At 36.9% G+C, this 24,442-nt stretch overlaps 1 protein-coding gene across 1 annotated transcript; it reads right to left on the reverse strand.

The window, feature by feature from the left end:
* LOC100378649 (macrophage mannose receptor 1-like) lies at nt 1–18,313 on the reverse strand. The gene is made up of 13 exons (XM_002730931.4): nt 18,220–18,313; nt 17,432–17,593; nt 13,485–13,781; nt 9,729–9,883; nt 9,435–9,612; nt 9,149–9,244; nt 8,407–8,552; nt 2,292–2,472; nt 2,097–2,171; nt 1,950–1,979; nt 1,689–1,773; nt 724–809; nt 1–485 (listed from the first exon to the last, which is right to left on the reverse strand). Exons 1-13 carry the CDS (start codon nt 18,272–18,274, stop codon nt 280–282), a joined length of 1,752 nt encoding a protein of 583 aa, XP_002730977.2. The 5' UTR covers nt 18,275–18,313; the 3' UTR covers nt 1–279.
* Between the last annotated feature and the right edge of the window lie 6,129 nt (nt 18,314–24,442).

Raw genomic sequence — 24,442 nt, forward strand, 5'->3', positions numbered from 1 at the left:
TTGTATACAGATAAGGTAGTAATTTATTACAGATCATGGCACAATCTAGAGAGACGTGGTCTTATAGCAGACACCTATTCCAGGTTCACAGTTTTGAAAAAAAAATACTACTTGCTGATGAAACAAAAAATATTTTCCACGAAATCACGTAAAAGAAAATAGATTAGGTAATGTCACGTGCACAGTCAATAGTAAAACAAATTAATTCACCGAGGCATTTTTCGTAAATTCTGTTACGTTTAACACTACTGTCTTGGTCTGGATTTCGGTCGATCTTGGTTACAATGGAATCATTTCGCAAACAGTTTTGATATAACTTGTACTGCACGCTTGATCGCGTACTAAGCCAGTAGTTTTATGAATGAAAGTACAGATCTGAGTGACGTCATTATCGGGTTCACCGATATCCCAAATATCTAACGTTGCATCTAAATCACTGCCATCAAACCATTTATAGACATCTTCATCTGGGTAATATTGCATACCTAACAATAAATAAGAAAAGAATTTTATTAAATGTAGGGTGAATACTAGGTGAGTATTATTGCCGCTGAATCAGTTATTTAGACGGATGTATTATCTAATAATTACATACTCCATATTTCAGATCGCTATTATTGTGATGGTATGAGTAAACGGTAAAGTATAGTCGAACGAATGAATGAATGAATGAATGAGTGAGTGAGTGAATGAGTGAATGAATGAATGAATGAATGACCTTACCGAGCCATACATGGGTCACAGGGTATGTAGCCGTAATAAAATTTAATTCGTCCACACTATCCAGTTTTAGTAGATGTTCTTTGCCACTGTAAACAATTTAATTATTCAAAGGTTATTCGTAGCTAAAACATAATGTTGGTACTTTCCCGGGCGATCTCCGATCTCGGTCCCAATAGAGAGTCGGGATCGAAACCCGGCACGTGCCGAGATTGGTTGTCTGAATGCTCGGCACGAACCGAAATCACGCCCTTGGTGGTGAATTGAAAGAGAACATGTACTATTTCATATAGTAAGTAAGACATGACGATGGAGAGAAGTGCAGTTAAATATTGCCCTAATTGTCGGGTGCTGTAGTAATACAGAACGTTGTCGGCGACGCGTATGTGCTGCTGCAACTGCGTTCTTCTTGCAGTGCTACAAATAACAGACCGACGAACGAGGGCGTGATTTCGGCACGAGCCGTTCGGTTCCTAAGTGAGTCCCGACTAACGCAATCTGATTAAAATATGATTCTGGTTGGCTAAATTTTGTTAAATAATTTTTTTATAATTGCTATATTTATTATTAATTTTAATTATTTTTTGACCTTACAAATATCTTGCAGCAAAAATTGTTTTGTTTGTAAAAGCCACCGGTGCAGCAAATTTAATGTAAAAATTAAATATATTAAAATTACAATTTTGCATTAATGAGGTCACTTGACCCCTTAAACAAAACTAAATTGTTAAAATAAGAGAATTGATGTTGTAGTCATGAAATGAACAAACGAACTGACAAAGAATCCAGAAAATAAATAAATAAATAAATAAATAAATAAATAAATAAATAAATAAATAAATAAATAAATAAATAAATAAATAAATAAATAAATAAATAAATAAATAAATAAATAAATAAATAAATAAATAAATAAATAAATAAATAAATAAATAAATAAATAAATAAATAAATAAATAAATACTTACTCGTACGTACATGCCTTAACTGAATCCGTGTTATTTGTCCCTTTATCGTTTAGTAAATAGCAATGCCCGTTGTATTCGTGCCATTCTGCGATAAAAAAAATATATTGAAACAATTAAAATAATCCTGTAGAACGGGAATGTGAATAGCAATAAACAACACATTGCAGAATTACGGGAGCATTAGCTTTACAATTTATAAATACAATAAAACATAAGCATCAAAAAACAAGCACATATGATTACTTGAAAATATACACTTACCGGGTGAGCATATCGATTGTGGTGAAGTATCTTTGCATAAAAAAGAAATAAATCATATCTTAAATGTGAATTGATTAAAATTGTGTCCATGGAATCATACTTGCTAGTCAATTAGTACAGACAATAATAAGACAGTGAGGGACTTACCTGTTTCACATATGTAAGGTCTAAGAACACTACATGATGCGTCATCCCATAAGTAATTTTCGCCCGCATCTAACACTGTGTACGAGAATCAGAAATCAGTGAACAAACGAAAGCATGATGGTCGGCCAGATATATGGACGGGTGGACGGTTAAACGGTTAGATAAATCGATAGAAATAACTGAATATCCATATACCTATGCAATCATGAGTAGCCGTATCTTCGTCTGGCTTCTGATACGCAAATCTATTAAATACGTTGCGATTCAATGCAGTACCATCACGGAATAAATACACGCCTTCTGTGAATTTGTCATTCAAACCAAAATACCAATCCAACGTAGAAGTGCTTCTCAAAATATGTTTGTACAGGAACATCTATGAGAAGCAAGACATTTATCAGATTACTATGAACAATGTAATTTAAATAAATAATGTAGAAAAAACCTTTCCAATAAATATTGTTCTTTTTATTGAGCACTTCTGAGATACTAGCATTTAGTCAATTTGCATCACGGATCTTTCAGTAGAAGCTATAAAACTTCCATGCTTATTGTTATTTTGTATGTACTCACAAATTGTATTAAATTGGCACCAATATCAACCGTCAGTAGGCTATTACTTGGCACAGTGGCATTGGCACCAATATCAACCGTCAGTAGGCTGTTACTTGGCACAGTGGCATTGGCACCAATATCAACCGTCAGTAGGCTGTTACTTGGCACAGTGGCATTGGCACCAATATCAACCGTCAGTAGGCTATTACTTGGCACAGTGGCATTGGCACCAATATCAACCGTCAGTAGGCTATTACTTGGCACAGTGGCATTGGCACCAATATCAACCGTCAGTAGGCTATTACTTGGCACAGTGGCATTGGCACCAATATCAACCGTCAGTAGGCTATTACTTAGCACAGTGGCATTGGCACCAATATCAACCGTCAGTAGGCTATTACTTAGCACAGTGGCATTGGCACCAATATCAACCGTCAGTAGGCTATTACTTGACACAGTGGCATTGGTACCAATATCAACCGTCAGTAAGCTATTACTTAGCACAGTGGCATTGGCACCAATATCAACCGTCAGTAGGGCTATTACTTGGCACAGTGGCATTGGCACCAATATCAACTGTCAGTAGGCTATTACTTGGCACAGTGGCATTGGCACCAATATCAACCGTCAGTAGGCTATTACTTGGCACAGTGGCATTGGCACCAATATCAACCGTCAGTAGGCTGTTATCTGGCACAGTGGCATTGGCACCAATATCAACCGTCAGTAGGCTATTACTTAGCACAGTGGCATTGGCACCAATATCAACCGTCAGTAGGCTGTTACTTGGCACAGTGGCATTGGCACCAATATCAACCGTCAGTAGGCTATTACTTGGCACAGTGGCATTGGCACCAATATCAACCGTCAGTAGGCTGTTACTTGGCACAGTGGCATTGGCACCAATATCAACCATCAGTAGGCTGTTACTTGGCACAGTGGCATTGGCACCAATATCAACCGTCAGAAGGCTATTACTTGGCACAGTGGCATTGGCACCAATATCAACCGTCAGTAGGCTGTTATCTGGCACAGTGGCATTGGCACCAATATCAACCGTCAGTAGGCTATTACTTGGCACAGTGGCATTGGCACCAATATCAACCGTCAGTAGGCTGTTATCTGGCACAGTGGCATTGGCACCAATATCAACCGTCAGTAGGCTATTACTTAGCACAGTGGCATTGGCACCAATATCAACCGTCAGTAGGCTGTTATCTGGCACAGTGGCATTGGCACCAATATCAACCGTCAGTAGGCTATTACTTGGCACAGTGGCATTGGCACCAATATCAACCGTCAGTAGGCTATTACTTAGCACAGTGACATTGGCACCAATATCAACCGTCAGTAGGCTATTACTTAGCACAGTGACATTGGCACCAATATCAACCGTCAGTAGGCTATTACTTAGCACAGTGGCATTGGCACCAATATCAACTGTCAGTAGGCTATTACTTAGCACAGTGACATTGGCACCAATATCAACCGTCAGTAGGCTATTACTTGGCACAGTGGCATTGGCACCAATATCAACCGTCAGTAGGCTATTACTTAGCACAGTGGCATTGGCACCAATATCAACTGTCAGTAGGCTATTACTTAGCACAGTGACATTGGCACCAATATCAACCGTCAGTAGGCTATTACTTGGCACAGTGGCATTGGCACCAATATCAACCGTCAGTAGGCTATTACTTAGCACAGTGGCATTGGCACCAACATCAACCGTCAGTAGGCTATTACTTAGCACAGTGACATTGGCGCCAATATCAACCGTCAGTAGGCTATTACTTAGCACAGTGGCATTGGCACCAATATCAACCGTCAGTAGGGCTATTACTTGGCACAGTGGCATTGGCACCAATATCAACCGTCAGTAGGCTATTACTTAGCACAGTGACATTGGCACCAATATCAACCGTCAGTAGGCTATTACTTGGCACAGTGGCATTGGCACCAATATCAACCGTCAGTAGGCTATTACTTAGCACAGTGGCATTGGCACCAATATCAACCGTCAGTAGGCTATTACTTAGCACAGTGACATTGGCACCAATATCAACCGTCAGTAGGCTATTACTTGGCACAGTGGCATTGGCACCAATATCAACCGTCAGTAGGCTATTACTTAGCACAGTGACATTGGCACCAATATCAACCGTCAGTAGGCTATTACTTGGCACAGTGGCATTGGCACCAATATCAACCGTCAGTAGGCTATTACTTGGCACAGTGGCATTGGCACCAATATCAACCGTCAGTAGGCTATTACTTGGCACAGTGGCATTGGCACCAATATCAACCGTCAGTAGGCTATTACTTTGCACAGTGGCATTGGCACCAATATCAACCGTCAGTAGGCTATTACTTGGCACAGTGGCATTGGCACCAATATCAACCGTCAGTAGGCTGTTACTTGGCACAGTGGCATTGGCACCAATATCAACCATCAGTAGGCTGTTACTTGGCACAGTGGCATTGGCACCAATATCAACCGTCAGAAGGCTATTACTTGGCACAGTGGCATTGGCACCAATATCAACCGTCAGTAGGCTGTTATCTGGCACAGTGGCATTGGCACCAATATCAACCGTCAGTAGGCTATTACTTGGCACAGTGGCATTGGCACCAATATCAACCGTCAGTAGGCTGTTATCTGGCACAGTGGCATTGGCACCAATATCAACCGTCAGTAGGCTATTACTTAGCACAGTGGCATTGGCACCAATATCAACCGTCAGTAGGCTGTTATCTGGCACAGTGGCATTGGCACCAATATCAACCGTCAGTAGGCTATTACTTGGCACAGTGGCATTGGCACCAATATCAACCGTCAGTAGGCTATTACTTAGCACAGTGACATTGGCACCAATATCAACCGTCAGTAGGCTATTACTTAGCACAGTGACATTGGCACCAATATCAACCGTCAGTAGGCTATTACTTAGCACAGTGGCATTGGCACCAATATCAACTGTCAGTAGGCTATTACTTAGCACAGTGACATTGGCACCAATATCAACCGTCAGTAGGCTATTACTTGGCACAGTGGCATTGGCACCAATATCAACCGTCAGTAGGCTATTACTTAGCACAGTGGCATTGGCACCAACATCAACCGTCAGTAGGCTATTACTTAGCACAGTGACATTGGCGCCAATATCAACCGTCAGTAGGCTATTACTTAGCACAGTGGCATTGGCACCAATATCAACCGTCAGTAGGGCTATTACTTGGCACAGTGGCATTGGCACCAATATCAACCGTCAGTAGGCTATTACTTAGCACAGTGACATTGGCACCAATATCAACCGTCAGTAGGCTATTACTTGGCACAGTGGCATTGGCACCAATATCAACCGTCAGTAGGCTATTACTTAGCACAGTGGCATTGGCACCAATATCAACCGTCAGTAGGCTATTACTTAGCACAGTGGCATTGGCACCAATATCAACCGTCAGTAGGCTATTACTTGACACAGTGGCATTGGCACCAATATCAACCGTCAGTAGGCTATTACTTGGCACAGTGGCATTGGCACCAATATCAACCGTCAGTAGGCTATTACTTAGCACAGTGACATTGGCACCAATATCAACCGTCAGTAGGCTATTACTTGGCACAGTTGCATTGGCACCAATATCAACCGTCAGTAGGCCATTACTTGACACAGTGGCATTGGTACCAATATCAACCGTCAGTAGGCTATTACTTAGCACAGTGGCATTGGTACCAATATCAACCGTCAGTAGGCTATTACTTGGCACAGTTGCATTGGCACCAATATCAACCGTCAGTAGGCTATTACTTGACACAGTGGCATTGGTACCAATATCAACCATCAGTAGGCTATTACTTGGCACAGTGGCATTGGCACCAATATCAACCGTCAGTAGGCTATTACTTGACACAGTGGCATTGGCACCAATATTAACCGTCAGTAGGCTGTTACTTGGCACAGTGGCATTGGCACCAATATCAACCGTCAGTAGGCTGTTACTTGGCACAGTGGCATTGGCACCAATATCAACCGTCAGTAGGCTATTACTTGGCACAGTGGCATTGGCACCAATATCAACCATCAGTAGGCTATTACTTGACACAGTGGCATTGGCACCAATATTAACCGTCAGTAGGCTGTTACTTGGCACAGTGGCATTGGCACCAATATCAACCGTCAGTAGGCTGTTACTTGGCACAGTGGCATTGGCACCAATATCAACCGTCAGTAGGCTATTACTTGGCACAGTGGCATTGGCACCAATATCAACCGTCAGTAGGCTATTACTTGGCACAGTGGCATTGGCACCAATATCAACCGTCAGTAGGCTATTACTTGACACAGTGGCATTGGTACCAATATCAACCGTCAGTAGGCTGTTACTTGGCACAGTGGCATTAGCACCAATATCCACCGTCAGTAGGCTATTACTTGACACAGTGGCATTGGTACCAATATCAACCGTCAGTAGGCTGTTACTTGGCACAGTGGCATTGGCACCAATATCAACCGTCAGTAGGCTATTACTTAGCACAGTGGCATTGGCACCAATATCAACCGTCAGTAGGCTGTTACTTGGCACAGTGGCATTGGCACCAATATCAACCGTCAGTAGGCTGTTACTTGGCACAGTGGCATTGGCACCAATATCAACCGTCAGTAGGCTATTACTTGGCACAGTGGCATTGGCACCAATATCAACCGTCAGTAGGCTATTACTTAGCACAGTGGCATTGGCACCAATATCAACCGTCAGTAGGCTATTACTTAGCACAGTGGCATTGGCACCAATATCAACCGTCAGTAGGCTATTACTTAGCACAGTGGCATTGGCACCAATATCAACCGTCAGTAGGCTATTACTTAGCACAGTGGCATTGGCACCAATATCAACCGTCAGTAGGCTGTTACTTGGCACAGTGGCATTGGCACCAATATCAACCGTCAGTAGGCTATTACTTGGCACAGTGGCATTGGCACCAATATCAACCGTCAGTAGGCTGTTACTTGGCACAGTGGTATTGGCACCAATATCAACCGTCAGTAGGCTATTACTTGGCACAGTGACATTGGCACCAATATCAACCGTCAGTAGGCTATTACTTAGCACAGTGGCATTGGCACCAATATCAACCGTCAGTAGGCTATTACTTGGCACAGTGGCATTGGCACCAATATCAACCGTCAGTAGGCTATTACTTGGCACAGTGGCATTGGCATCAATATCAACCGTCAGTAGGCTATTAATTAGCACAGTGGCATTGGCACCAATATCAACCGTCAGTAGGCTATTACTTGGCACAGTGGCATTGGCACCAATATCAACCGTCAGTAGGCTGTTACTTGGCACAGTGGCATTGGCACCAATATCAACCGTCAGTAGGCTATTACTTGGCACAGTGGTAGTGGCAACAACAACCAATGTTGGGTACCGTTGGTACGGGCACCAGTAACCATCATCAACGGGTTGCATCATGGCACACTGGTATTGGCACCATTTATTGGAAATGTGCTACATGAAGAAAATGCACTAGCAACCATCCTGTGTACATGAATCGTTCCGCTGAATTTCAGGTCCGTTTCTAAAACGCTTTCCTGTCTCTGCAATAATCTGGCGGTTATACACCTATGTCTGTTATACTACCTTAATGTGCCTTGTAAATCTACATAGTACCAACATATATGAACGACCTTTGACTTTTATTTGACCTATATACGACCTCTAATCTATGAATTGTATAATAACCTACTTGGGTTTCCTTGTCAGTAATGGAAGCCAACATGCCTCTTCTCATGGCACAGTCGCTAACGGCGTCGTCAAATGAGAGCTCATTCTCTACCAAAATATAGCATTTGGAGTTGTATAGTACGCCCTCTGAGTGTACTCCACAGGTTACTGCAACACAACATTGTTATACTTATGTTAAAGTGGGAGAGTCGTCACCTGCGCATGCGTGTCATTGTTTACCAGCAAGCGTCTACCCATGAGCCTTTGCGTTTTTAGCGTGTGTTGTTATCGTCGCTTGGGACTCAATTTCCGCGCGTGCGCATGTGACGACCCTCCCGCTTTAATGTCCCTTTAGTTTTACGTCGAGCTTGAAGGAAGTAAATGTGTGCGATGGCTGGCTTCATTGACTTTACAAGTAGCTTCTAGCAGGTAGACATTTTTGAAAAACACTTGATTTTGTGGATTTACTATTTCTGATACGATGCCCAAAATAATTCTTGGTAATTTGCTACAATTCTGACCCCTACTATTTATTCTTATTGTTTTACTCCCAAGCTGATGTTTGCGCGATTTTTATTCTGTTCAGTGGGTTGAGTGCTTTCCATGACGGAATATCTTTAGAGTGACGCCCTCTAGCGACAAAGCAATGCAGCTTTGAAAAGCTTGCTAAACAAACATGTAACGTTGTTACCATAATTCATGCAGCATTTTGTCGATATGGGGTGGATATTTTTGAGAAAAAAAAGCCGGGACATTATACTTGCCATCTTGATCGCTGACTAACGGGGTCTGACAAATATACGCCTTGTCCCCGCCACAGCCAACATCATTCCATTCGTAGCTAGCTGTTTCCTTCAGTTCTGAAACAAATGAAACGTACGACGAAATACGCCAGGGTTGTTAATAACTGTTATAAGTTTGTACAGACGTTAGGACACTGTCAGTGTAAGTTGTATGCATTTGTCAATGTTTTATCCGTTCTACACATCAAATCTAGTAGCTTTAGTATCGTTGAACATCTTGGACAAGCTTGGACATCTGGCGACTTACCTGCGCAGTTGACTGAATTGGCAGTATCACTCGGTTCCCCGTCGTTGAAATTGTCAAATGCAAGCGGGGTTTCTGCTCCATCGGCAAAGCTGTACAGTCCCTCCGATGATATGTCGTTTAAACCAAATGTGTAACTTTGATGTTTGTTTTCACGTGTAATTGTCAGTTCTATGAAAGCCTATAAAATAAATTTATTAATTCAATGTCCAACCCATGTCTGTTTTTTGTGAAAAGTAGTCGTCGAAAAGTTGAGTCGTCCCAAAATGTAATGAACGTCATAAATTGCCACGTTACCTGAGTGGCCGCATCGTTAATTCTCGCCAAGTAACCTCCCATGTTTGCACAATCTCGTTGTGCATCAATCCATGGCTTCGCTGTTGTTGATAATATAAAGCAGTCGTCCCCGTATTGGAGTCCACCATTAGGACATTCCACCCTCGGAGGGATTGCTGTAAGAACAAATACATAAAACAGATTCAAAACAAAGTAACTCTAGTTATTGAGACCGAGACAAGGTCACAGAGAAGATTCTACTCATGGCAATGCCACAGATTCATTCATTCATTCATTCATTCATTCATTCATTCATTCATTCATTCCGTGCTCATGAAAATGTAAATTTTTCAATAAAACATATATATAAAACAATTTTGATAGCATGTGTAGCCAACGTTCTTTGTTATCTACTCTGAGTAATTTGAATAGCTCAATGGAAAGTCAATATAACAACCCTGGGAATAATGGTACAGCTGGACTTTCATCGCAGTGAAAACCGACCAGTTGATACAGCGCGTGGGGGAAAACGATTAACAAATTAACAATATAGTATAGTGACGTCACCGTGCACAAATGAAATATAAACAAATATAAGCAGATGTAAATTAAGAGTGGGTAATCTGCGATAGCCGAGTAGCCAAGTTAAAAGTTTGTTGAAGTCAGTTGAGTAAAACTCTTATGATTCCACAGCTAGAATTTTGTAATGGAAAAACGTCACACTAAGTCAACAACGCCATTTATCGTGACGCGTGTCTTGACGTGATCAATCAGAAACCAGGATATAATTACCAAGTTACAAATTAGCATTTGTGTTCTATTGAATGATCAAAGTAAACATTATTATGCATTATAAATCAAATAAAATTGCCACTTTGTTCCAGATGAGTTTATAAATATATTACAACGAACAAAGCCGATTTATGTGGCGTGGTCGGCCATGTTGCCCGAATGAAAGAAACACGCGAACGTAAAACGAAATAATTTTTTAGCAGATGATTTCGTGCAAAATGCTGTAATTTTGTTCTAATCCGACTAGCCAAGTCAGATAATGAACTCGTGTTCGGGATGACGCATTTCTATCACGTTCATTACGTAATATTATATTATAAACCTGGATACTTATCAACTCAATCGACAGTTACCCACTATACACTCAGCAGTGATCAGTTTCTGTCTGACTGAAACGTGAGTTCTTTGCGTTGCCTAGCCAATCTTATCGTCCCATTTGAGTTTTTAATATTGATTTGTAAATATTCACATGATTTTGTTGACTTCAGTGTGCTTGCTACACAAAACAAGAAAAACGAAAAGCTAAATATAGCAGGAATAAACATCTTTGCGGAGTTTTCTTTAATAAATAAATATATACTTTTCTTTTATTATTATCACCAATATCACACAAAGGCAAACAAAAATGTTATATTTAATATACTAATACAACCTGAACATACTTAATACTTGATGTAATATATAAAATATAAAAAAAACGTTGATTATTTGGCCCGTCCAAATGCACGAGGCTCCTCAAGCAAGTTGTTAATATTATCGCCATCATTTATGTTTAAAAAAATGGTTGTAAAAGTGAGATTGTCTATTAGTATGCTTTGGTTGTATTCAGTATAACAAATAATTTTATAAAATAGCAAGAATGTAAGTCCGACTTACTGTGCAACTTAAACTGTAACAGATGGTAACCCCGGTGAGCAAAATGCTCCTCTGCTCATGCAATTTACAACACTAACTTATCAGGCAATCAGATTATGTTTGTTAAAAGCAGACCCCACCTGACACAACACAACAAGTTAAAGGCAACAATGTTTCTTTCCTTTACTTGAAGGGCACAGGGAAAGGAATAACGCTGCTTAGGGGGAAACTACCTAACAACCTATTTATAAGGTATAATTAGCTGAGAGACTATAGTGATGCTTTCATCACCAGGGAAAATCAGAGCGAAAACTATCGAAACCAAAAGCTGGAACTTGATCGGTAAGATCATTAACTTTAGGCTGCTCCCATGGCTATGGTGGATTGTGAAAGAACTCACAGGTCTTACGTTGTGCGTTTCCGAATATGTGACATTCAAAGTGATGGGGGGGTGAACCTTGGAGGAGGAGGGGGCAGTTGCAGTGCAGTGACCTATGACCTGAAGATATATTATTTTATCCCAGGCTGTAAGATAAAGCCTCGAGTTTTCTTGGCATGTCTCCAGGTAAGACTGTCACTGAATGAAGTTGTTTTGAGGGCAATGTCTAACATTATTATTGTGAGCCATTGTGACAGTAGTTAGTACGGCCCTGGCCAAACCATATATGCATAGCCCCCCTATTGAATCACACAACTGTTGTACCACATCGACCATATAGGTGCTATTATTGGGGGGGGGGTACTCCATGGGCAGGCAAATCCGAGCACCTGAGTGTGGCAAATGAACATTTGTAATTGTTGAACAAGTGCAGACCCACCAGGTAGTATTCTAGACTAATTAGTTAAACCATGCATCTAACCATGAAGTACATCAATCCCAGGGACTGCAGATGAATCCAACAACATATTCATTCTCTGCCCTGATTATCATCATGTACGTGGTGATCAGGTCTTGGGGAAGCAATGTATCTTTGGCATTTGGTTGAGCACTTAGAATTGAAAAATAAATCACAAATAAGCGTCTAAAATGCCCTGTGTTTTCATGGTCTTATGTTTTTACCAATTGTCTATATATATTTTGTCAAAAATGAGAATCAACATGAAAAATTGTACACGACGGTACAAAAGGAGATAATCAAAGCATTAGACCTACCACCAGACTGTAATCACTTTTCTTAATAAATGTTCTTGAAAATGATGATAAAATGACCATAATAGTATTCCAATTCATTTGTGAACGATCTCCCATCAATGGCAACAATGACAGAATTGTGCGGATACCATCATTTCTATGATTATCCTTTTTAATGTAGCTTCCTTAATCCAAATGCCCAATAGTGACGTTCAGAAATCGGAAAACTGGTGATCCATTAACATTAATTTAAAGCATCTGTACAGGTCTAATAGGACTTGTCCAAAGATTTTAATACATCATCCGTATAAAATAGTATTTCATAAATAAAATACATAAAACTAGAAGTATTTTCTAGGTCTTGAGATAAGAATTTATAAGATGGAGGCATGATGCAACTCGTGTGATATTCCATTTAGATACAAACATAAAATCGCAAAAACTGCGATAATCACCTGCTTCAATTTGCAGACTTTCCCTGAAAACGATTTAATTTAAATTTAAGAATTGAGTTTATTTTTATACAGGAACAAAGCAAAAAAATAATGTGGTTGAGATGCACGTAAATGCATATAGATACGAAGCATTGAAATTTTTTTTTTATACAAATTGGATAATTGACAATAATAATAATAATAGTATAATAATAGTTGATAATTTTAGCCAATAGAATAATGTTTATTTCGAATTATTTTCCCAGAATCCTCTGCATTTTGCAAAATGTTGGCCGGTAGGTAGTATATTATGTGTGTTTTGCATGTTTGAATGGAACGACAATCTCGCTAGTTTCTGTTTACGAATCTTTCCGCGCGTTCCTGCGTTGTGTGATACTACTGATCAAAAAAGTTCGACACTCTCGTGCATGAGACTCACGCGAGATCAGATTTTCATCGCATATCAATGTATTATTAGAGTTGCTTGCATACCACTATGTTATTAATCATTCTCAACACCAACTCACTCACGACAATACTCGAATAATTATAAAGCCGACGTACGTATCTCTGTTGAAAATATACTATTTCTGAGATTTCCCCCGCATAAAGGAGCTCCATCTTTAGTGCAAGGGTTAGCCATACATTCTTCATCTGATAAAGCTTTGCCATATCGACCGTAACTATTACCACAGAAGCAGAATTTTCCTTTTTGAACAGCCGCATAGAAAAAACCGGAAGCGCTGCACGCGTCGATACACGCCTCACGTGTCATCGCAGTGGCGTTGTCCACGAGTTCGGCGTGTCGAAGGTCACGCACAGTCGTATCCACGTAACACCCCACGTCCGGAGAGTCGGTATCTGTTATAAAAAAAAAAAGTGATAATCATTAAAACAAATAAGTGTCCATATATCTTTATAGTTAGAACGTGTATTCTAACGATAACAGAATTACCCAGTTTTTGCTACATAGGCACGTCAACGTACATATGGCGAATATCGAAAATATTCATACAACCTTGTTCGTAATGAGTTGACAATATTGGCATTTCTTTTAATTTTTCCTGGTACCTTATTCCATTCAAATTTAATACAAATCATATTTATTTATTCATAATGCACTTTGTGCTCAACATAGATTAAATGAAAACTGTAATAATTTACACAATGAATACTCGAACAAAGTAAACTCAATAACAAATCATAATAATTCTCAATCATAATTGTAATATATACATTTTTGTTGTTATTTAAGTATATCAGAAACTCTTGTTTGATATTGCAATATGAATACATTGTTATCACCTATACATATGCCATTAGTATGAGATATATAGAAGGAAATATTTTGTAATCGAGGTTGCCCTAGTTTATTTTCCTAAATGGTGTATACTCATGGTGTCCATATATATAATTGCTGTTTTGCAATTCTTCAACAATGATCACATCACATAGACTTTCCCCACATCAATCAAAATATTACGACAATACGTCACCACATCTGGCACAGGATTGACTGCTGCTATACAACGAGTATAAAATGTTGTATATTTTTTCTATTGTTTCACAGTAAAGCGATCATATGCAATGGTTTACACCATTAAAGGCCTTTGAAAAATCAACACAAAAGTGTGTAAAATTGTCCACGTCAGAACTTACTAGTCCATCTAAACCCAGATTTTATACTTAGACGAGGACCCATTTGACCCATCCGCACTAGTATAGCTGCATGACATTCTTGAACAGACTATTTGCTATTATGACGAGATTTTTACTAACATCGACCATCAGCGCAGACAACCTCTAGAGTGTACTATATACTCTCTGCCACGAGATTGTGTACATCGTTATTTAACGTATACACAATGCGATTATTCGCATGTATATGGTTGTATGCAAACCTAACGTGCTAGTAGAGCACTTTTTGTGGTTTCTGTGCTTACTGTGTGATTGGTTAGCCGGACAAAAGCCGATACAGATTTGCATGGAGCTAATTTATATAAATGGAACCGACAAATATACACATCATGCATGCAGTGCCTTGTTCTGGCATTACAGTGAATGTTGTCGTACTAACATTTACGAATGTTTCCATTCAAGGAAATAATTACTGTTAGTTTTACCGTCCCAAATTTGAAATAATGGCCAAAATGCGAATTTTTAAATTATATTCTTTTGTACACATGACTGCCGCTTCTATTTAGTAGAATAATTCAAAATGTCTGGTTATAAAGCAAGTGGCTTCACGCCACTACATCGTCCGCCTGCACGGTGATGCTCCGTTCGAACATTCCTCCCTCCACAACACCGTGCGGTAATTCTATTCATAACCGTGTATGTCACGTGGTTGCGCGATAGAAAGTTTACCGACCAATAGAAAGCTTTGTTACAATGACTACCAAAAAGCGCTTGGGGCTTTGCATTTCTGATGTCTTCATCTTCGGCTTCATTTATATGTATATATAATATATATGTTGCAGTGACACAATGAGCTTTGCGGTATACTCTTCTATAATACTCAACAGTGGCGACAACACTATTACCACGCTTGATGGTCGCAAGGTTGGTAAAGCATAATAACATAATGGTTTACCATTTCCAGTGCGACTAACAACGAACACATCAGACTCGGAACTAAGTACCCTGAACGGCTTTTGTCCGAATATTGTATTGCCTCGACATCCACTGCAAGCCAACACAGCTTCCACTGTGCGAGCATTTTCACCGCCTGGCAACCATCATGGTGAAAACAAAGGCCAACAACTCTCAGAAAACGGTACTTTGGGATGGTTGTTGACACCCCCTGAACCGTGTAACAAGATTACCCTGCATATACAACATATTTAAATTTGGTTGTTTAGGATTTCTTTAAAGTTAAGTTTGTGCTGTTTTTTCGAGTTTAGCTATTTTCAACGGCTTTTCAACCGGCGTTCCACAGCAGCTCGCGCAGAGCCCATAGAAATACATGGTAGAGTGGTGCGCGTCTTTAATAGCGTCTTGTGACTTAGCTCCGCCCCGACAATGTTGATAGCTTGGTCAAGCGCGTTGATGAAAGAAGCAATATGATTGGCTGTTGGTAAACTGATTCCAAACTGTGAGGGCATTGTCACATACACATATTCCTAATGAAATACTTCAAGGTGATAGTGGAGTGCTTCGCCGGAACATTCACCTTGAAAATTCAAGATGCGCCACTACGTTAAGCGATTAAGTGCCGTACGCGAGCGCCGGTTCGAGTCACGCACGCAGTACATATTTACTATAATTTGACGTAGTATTTACCTTGCCGTTTATTCGGTGTTATTTACTTACTTTACTTCCTACGTCAGCAGCAACTATGAGTTTTAAATTTGGTTATAAAGCAGTCACAGTAACAAGAATGAAATGACATATATTGCTATGGAAAATGTATATATTGTTTCAAATTTGGTGAATTTTGTTATACAGTTATACAATTCCGCATATCTGCATGCTTCTAACAATAAATTAAATATAAAAGCATATTTTCAATGGTTGCCCGACCGACTATTGGTTTATAACACATAACAACACGTAACCACTAAGTTTCGAACTTCTTGGCAAATTACTTCTCGCTGTTATGGCAGCCTATTTCAATATGTTTGGTCTAAAACAAACGGTTAATAAACTAAACCCCCGACACACTCTGGTACGACGTATTTGAATGAATGTATTTATATGAAGGTGTTTATCGTACGGCTATATGGTGTGGTAAACATGTTCACTTTAACTTTAAAATAATTATTTAAACTTTAAATTATCGTATGCGTTGAGAAACAAATCGTGCGGGATAGCAGCAGTTACTCGAATGTTACAATGACACAAACTTGTAATAATATCACCTGAATATTTATTTCGAAAAGATATCCATAAAAGTATAATAGAATGGTAATATATTGCCGTAACTGCAAATTAGCGCCCGCCGGCAGCATATGAAAATACGATTTCTCTGTCTTTTTGGCACTTGGAGTTGGTCATGTAATAACAAAATTATCACATAATATCACTGGCGGATTCAAAGTCAAGAGTAGTTATTTATCTGTGCATGCCAAATTAGATAGTTAATATTCACTCAAAACTGTTTGAATTCTTGCAAAAACGTTTATTATAAGGCAACACGTTCCTCCTAAGTGGTTTGGCATTCAATTTCTTACATTGCAACAATGCTCATGGTAACAATGGTATACATATCTGTTTTGTTTTGGAAAAAAACGTAACCAGCACGTAGCCATTATAATTAATCTCATTGTATGCAAATTACATCTTTAGAGAGTGAGCATGTCCAACGGAAGATGGTGATTGGATATGTCTCCATTTCCATATTTAAGCATTGCAAATATTGTTGCGTCAAGTATTTTAATACACAGCTGTATGGGAACATTGCCGTCATATTTGCTTACTCGTGACAATAGATTTTAAATAATAGAATGGATGATGTAGACAACGTGTCTTACTGGTGATGGTGGCTTATTAAATGGTAAAACAATTCTCACCTATTTGACATGGTTGTGAATTGCACTGTACTTCTTCAGTGGCATCCCCAACGCAAGTCGCCGCAATGCATGTACGAGTCCTATGGGACAAACCGACATTGCATTCCGCTGAACAAACAGACCAGTCTCCCCATTCGCCCCATCCATCAGAATCCTGAGCCACTGTCAATTAAGAAATCAATGTGGTTATGTCCAGGTTCAAAAAAGCAAGCAATCTATATTCAGTATATCTGACAATGCGCGGGTGAGTTAGAACCTTTCGTGAAAAAAATGATAGCTCTATGTCACACGAAATTAAAGAATCGTCACTGTTCTAATGAAGTGTTGGTCTCCAAATAACCGACCCGAAAAAATTATATATATTACCGATCACTAACACGCATTGGCATAATATGCATCTTTTCGGCACTTTTTTTGATTAAAACTCACTTTTTCAATGTTATTTGAACTCGAGGTGTGCATTTATTTACAGTGAGTCACACTAACACTGACAATACTACTAAGTGAAATTCATGTAAAACATAACAATTTTGATTGATTGTTTGTTGTACCCAAAACAAATTCAAACGTTTGGCATAAGATAAAACAAAATCGAATAAAATTAATTTTGTTATAAATCTGACGTTTTTGGTAAAAAAAATGATAATTAGGCTTTAATCGATATCAAGGAGATTAAATTGAGGGTTTTTTGTAATTCTAAACAAAGGTCACGACATTCTTTCCTCCATATACATTATAAGAATATAATTCGAATAAATGTGAGTTCTAGAATAGATTGAACATCCTACCCGTGTATGTGACCAAGATCCATACGTAAAATATATGTATTACTGATATCCTCATCCTGGTCTTAATCTCTCTTTCTCTCTCTTTCCTGGCAGCAATGGTAGATTTGAAATATCTGGATTGCTATTTATATCACATTTAAATATGTGTGTATTTTATAGTTTTCATTTACATTAAGAACATTTTAGCATTTTTTCTAAACTAGTAAGTGATACCACGCTGTGATTAAATGCGCCGCGATAAATAAAACATTTTTTGGAGTATTGGAAATATTTTTTGGCGTAAGCTGGTAGGCTGGTTTTGTTAGACGTGTTATTATTGCTTGAAAATTTGCTTTATCAATGACCAGACCATGAATTAGCCAATGAGCGACGGTGTAATATCAAGCGAATTACATCAAGCTATTAGTGCTATAGGTGGGGAGTATATCGATTTTGTTGCGTGTCTACACAGCGGCTAAGGCTCATTACGTGGCCAATATATAATGGTGTTGTTTTGTATATTTACACCTATGGTGAAAACCTTTTAGCGTGTCTTTTGAAGTGCGTAGAACAAAGACGTAAACGGTACCCAAGACAATGTGTTTTTTCTATATTTTTCCGGTATTAGCTAGTTTCATACATGTGGTGTTATTCACATATGCTCAATATATATGAGGTTTTTCGTCGTCGACTGTTAAAATAACATATTTGGTGGACGTATTGTGAATAAACAAGCTTTTTGATTCATAGAGCTCGCAAATACTTGAGTAAAACTAAAGTGAATCTCACAGCTGATAAAAACAAATAGCGTGGACATACACATCTTATAAATCTATTTTCATATGTACACAGTAAGATATATTGAGTTGCTCTACTTCAAGTAGTCAGATCAGTTGCCACATGGCTTTGTCTAATCTGCACTGGCTCGGAAGGTTGTAAATGATTAGCTAGTTTGAATTTGCATAACAATACTGACAATGAACGTGCATTCAACGCCACAAATTTTTTTGTTTTTTTAGCCAATCAGAATTCATCTTCCGAGCCAGTGCAGATCAGCCGCTTTGTCGTACCTGTAAAATCAACACAGTGTACCCAGCATGGTATACGCAAAGATAGTGACTGATGTGACTATTGTATGTAGACTACCAATACACTACATGTTTGTCGTATTTACCATTCCCTCCCCCTCCGTCTGACCATGGATCATCAACATGTTCATGTCAAATAGATACATAGCAAAACACCAAGTAGTACGAAATTGTGTGAAATTAACATTTACGACGCGGTTGTGGTACAAACTGACGGTTCATTAAACCATGGAAGGTATTAACGTTAGTACCTTCCATGATTAAACCTAACCACTGTTTACTATGAATAGTCAAACAATAGACATACATTTCCAAAACAAGCAACGGAAAGGTGTTGTCTATGGTTGGCGGTGAAGGATATAAGTGTGTATTTTCATATGTACCAATTCGAATTTATATATATATATCAATATATAAATCAACCAATAAGCAATAGGAACAAAATTTCTTATATATGTAATTTTTGTGCTTATGTAATTCGATTTTCATATCTATATGTGTAATTCGAGTTCCATATGTATGTAATCCGATTTCCATATGTGTGTAATTCGATTTACAAATGTATGTAATCCGAGTTCCATATTTATGTAATTCGATTTTAATATGTATGTGATTCGATTTTCATATCTATATAATTTGATTGTCATATGTATGCAATTAGATTTCCGTAATATGTGTATAATTCATTATCATGTGTGTGTAATTCAATTTCTATTTATACTTCGATTTCCATATGTGTGTAATTCGATTTACAAATGTATGGAATTCGATTTCCATATGTGTGTAATTCGATTTACAAATGTATGTAATTCGATTTCCATATGTGTGTAATTAGATTCCCATATGTGTGTAACTCGATTCACAAATGTACGTAAGTCGATTTCCATATGTGTGTAATTCGATTTCCATATGTGTGTAATTCGATTTACAAATGTATGTAATTCGATTTTCATATGTGTGTAATTCGATTCCCATATGTGTGTAATTCGATTTACAAATGTATGGAATTCGATTTCCATGCTTGTGTATTTCGATTTTCATATTTATGTAATTCGATTTCCATATTTATGTAATTCGATTTCCATATGTGTGTAATTCGATTTCCATATGTTTGTAATTTGATTTACAAATGTATGTAATTCGATTTTCATATGTGTGTAATTCGATTACCATGTGTGTAATTGGATTTACAAATGTATGGAATTTGATTTCCATGTTTGTGTATTTCGATTTTCATATTTGTGTAATTCGATTTCCATATGTGTGTAATTCGATTTCCAAATGTATATAATTCGATTTCCATATGTGTGTAATTCGATTTCGATATTTATGTAATTCGATTCCCATTTGTGTGTAATTCGATTTCCAAATGTATATAATTCGATTTACATATGTGTGTAATTCGATTTTCATATTTATGTAATTTGATTTCCATATTTATGTAATTCGATTTCCATATGTGTGTAATTCGATTTACAAATGTGTGTAACTCGATTTCCATATGTGTGTAATTCGACTCCCATAAGTGTGTAATTCGATTTACAAATGTATGTAATTCGATTTCCATATGTGTGTAATTCGATTTACAAATGTATGTAATTCGATTTCCATGTGTGTGTAATTCGATTCCCATATGTGTGTAATTCGATTTACAAATGTATGGAATTCGATTTCCATGTTTGTGTATTTCGATTTTCATATTTATGTAATTCGATTTCCATATGTGTGTAATTCGATTTTCAAATGTATATAATTCGATTTCCATATGTGTAAGTCGATTTCCATATTTATGTAATTCGATTTCCATATGTGTGTAATTCTATTTCCATATGTGTGTGATTCGATTTCCATATGTGTAATACGATTTCCTTATTTATGTAATTCGATTTCCATGTGTGTGTAATTCGATTTCCATATTTATGTAATTCGATTTCCATATGTGTGTAATTCGATTTCCGTATGTAATTCGATTTCAATGTGTATGTAATTCGATTTCCGTATGTAATTCAATTTAAATGTGTATGTAATTCGATTTGAATGTTTATGTGATTCGATTTCCATGTGTGTGTATTTCGATTTTCATATTTATGTAATTCGATTTCCATGTGTATGTAATTCGATTTCCATATGTGTGTAATTCGATTTACGTATGTAATTCGATGTAATTCGATTTCAATATGTATGTAATTCGATTTCCGTATGTAATTCAATTTCAATGTGTATGTGATTCCATTTCAATGTGTATGTAATTCAATTTCAATGTGTGTGTAATTCGATTTCAATGTGTATGTAATTCGATTTCAATGTGTATGTAATTCAATTTCAATGTGTATGTAATTCAATTTCAATGTGTATGTAATTCGATTTCAATGTGTGTGTAATTCGATTTCCGTATGTAATTCAATTTCAATGTGTATGTAATTCGATTTCAATGTGTATGTAATTCAATTTCAATGTGTATGTAATTCGATTTCAATGTGTATGTAATTCAATTTCAATGTGTATGTAATTCAATTTCAATGTGTATGTAATTCCATTTCAATGTGTATGTAATTCGATTTCCGTATGTAATTCAATTTCAATCTGTATGTAATTCGATTTCAATCTGTATGTAATTCGATTTCAATCTGTATGTAATTCGATTTCAATGTGTATGTAATTCAATTTCAATGTGTATGTAATTCAATTTCAATGTGTATGTAATTCGATTTCAATGTGTATGTAATTCGATTTCCGTATGTAATTCGATTTCAATGTGTATGTAATTCGATTTCCGTATGTAATTCAATTTCAATGTGTATGTAAATCGATTTCAATGTTTATGTGATTCGATTTCCATGTGTGTGTTATTCGATTTCCGTATGTGTTTAATTCGATTTCCGTATGTAATTCGATGTAATTCGATTTCAATATGTATGTAATTCGATTGCCGTATGTAATTCGATTTCAATGTGTATGTAATTCGATTTCAATGTGTATGTAATTCAATTTCAATGTGTATGTAATTCGATTTCAATGTGTATGTAATTCGATTTCAATGTGTATGTAATTCAATTTCAATGTGTATGTAATTCAATTTCAATGTGTATGTAATTCAATTTCAATGTGTATGTAATACGATTTCAATGTGTGTGTAATTCGATTTCCGTATGTAATTCAATTTCAATGTGTATGTAATTCGATTTCAATGTGTATGTCATTCGATTTCAATGTGTATGTAATTCGATTTCAATGTGTATGTAATTCGATTTCAATGTGTATGTAATTCGATTTCAATGTGTATGTAATTCGATTTCAATGTGAATGTAATTCGATTTCAATGTGTATGTAATTCAATTTCAATGTGTATGTAATTCAATTTCAATGTGTATGTAATTCGATTTCAATGTGTATGTAATTCAATTTCAGTGTGTATGTAAATCGATTTCAATGTTTATGTGATTCGATTTCCATGTGTGTGTTATTCGATTTCCATATGTGTTTAATTCGATTTCCGTATGTAATTCGATGTAATTCGATTTCAATATGTATGTAATTCGATTGCCGTATGTAATTCGATTTCAATGTGTATGTAATTCGATTTCAATGTGTATGTAATTCAATTTCAATGTGTATGTAATTCGATTTCAATGTGTATGTAATTCGATTTCAATGTGTATGTAATTCAATTTCAATGTGTATGTAATTCAATTTCAATGTGTATGTAATTCAATTTCAATGTGTATGTAATACGATTTCAATGTGTGTGTAATTCGATTTCCGTATGTAATTCAATTTCAATGTGTATGTAATTCGATTTCAATGTGTATGTAATTCGATTTCAATGTGTATGTAATTCGATTTCAATGTGTATGTAATTCGATTTCAATGTGTATGTAATTCGATTTCAATGTGTATGTAATTCGATTTCAATGTGAATGTAATTCGATTTCAATGTGTATGTAATTCAATTTCAATGTGTATGTAATTCAATTTCAATGTGTATGTAATTCGATTTCAATGTGTATGTAATTCGATTTCCGTATGTAATTCGATTTCGATGTGTATGTAATTCGATTTCCGTATGTAATTCAATTTCAATGTGTATGTAAATCGATTTCAATGTTTATGTGATTCGATTTCCATGTGTGTGTATTTCGATTTTCATATTTATGTAATTCGATTTCCATGTGTGTGTTATTCGATTTCCATATTTATGTAATTCGATTTCCATATGTATGTAATTTGATTTCTATATGTGTGTAATTCGATTTCCGTATGTAATTCGATGTAATTCGATTTCAATGTGTATGTAATTCGATTTCCGTATGTAATTCAATTTCAATGTGTATGTAATTCGATTTCAATGTGTAATTCAATTTCAATGTGTATGTAATTCGATTTCAATGTGTATGTAATTCGATTTCAATGTGTATGTCATTCAATTTCAATGTGTATGTAATTCAATTTCAATGTGTGTGTAATTCGATTTCAATGTGTATGTAATTCGATTTCAATGTGTATGTAATTCGATTTCAATGTGTATGTAATTCGATTTCAATGTGAATGTAATTCGATTTCAATGTGTATGTAATTCAATTTCAATGTGTATGTAATTCAATTTCAATGTGTATGTAATTCGATTTCAATGTGTATGTAATTCGATTTCCGTATGTAATTCGATTTCGATGTGTATGTAATTCGATTTCCGTATGTAATTCAATTTCAATGTGTATGTAAATCGATTTCAATGTTTATGTGATTCGATTTCCATGTGTGTGTATTTCGATTTTCATATTTATGTAATTCGATTTCCATGTGTGTGTTATTCGATTTCCATATTTATGTAATTCGATTTCCATATGTATGTAATTCGATTTCTATATGTGTGTAATTCGATTTCCGTATGTAATTCGATGTAATTCGATTTCAATGTGTATGTAATTCGATTTCCGTATGTAATTCAATTTCAATGTGTATGTAATTCGATTTCAATGTGTAATTCAATTTCAATGTGTATGTAATTCGATTTCAATGTGTATGTAATTCGATTTCAATGTGTATGTAATTCAATTTCAATGTGTATGTAATTCAATTTCAATGTGTGTGTAATTCGATTTCAATGTGTGTGTAATTCGATTTCCGTATGTAATTCGATTTCAATGTGTATGTAATTC

This window comes from Saccoglossus kowalevskii, chromosome 1 (assembly GCF_978046115.1).
Source record: "Saccoglossus kowalevskii chromosome 1, keSacKowa6.1, whole genome shotgun sequence".
Taxonomy (NCBI): domain Eukaryota; kingdom Metazoa; phylum Hemichordata; class Enteropneusta; family Harrimaniidae; genus Saccoglossus; species Saccoglossus kowalevskii.

Excerpts from the sequence above, each read along its gene's own strand:
- LOC100378649 (XM_002730931.4), bottom strand. The coding sequence starts at position 18,274 with ATGAGGATATCAGTAATACATATATTTTACGTATGGATCTTGGTCACA. Across the intron at positions 17,594-18,219 it reads GATCTTGGTCACATACACGG|TGGCTCAGGATTCTGATGGA; the intron begins GTAGGATGTTCA and ends CTTAATTGACAG. Across the intron at positions 1,980-2,096 it reads ACCTTACATATGTGAAACAG|ATACTTCACCACAATCGATA; the intron begins GTAAGTCCCTCA and ends TTTTATGCAAAG.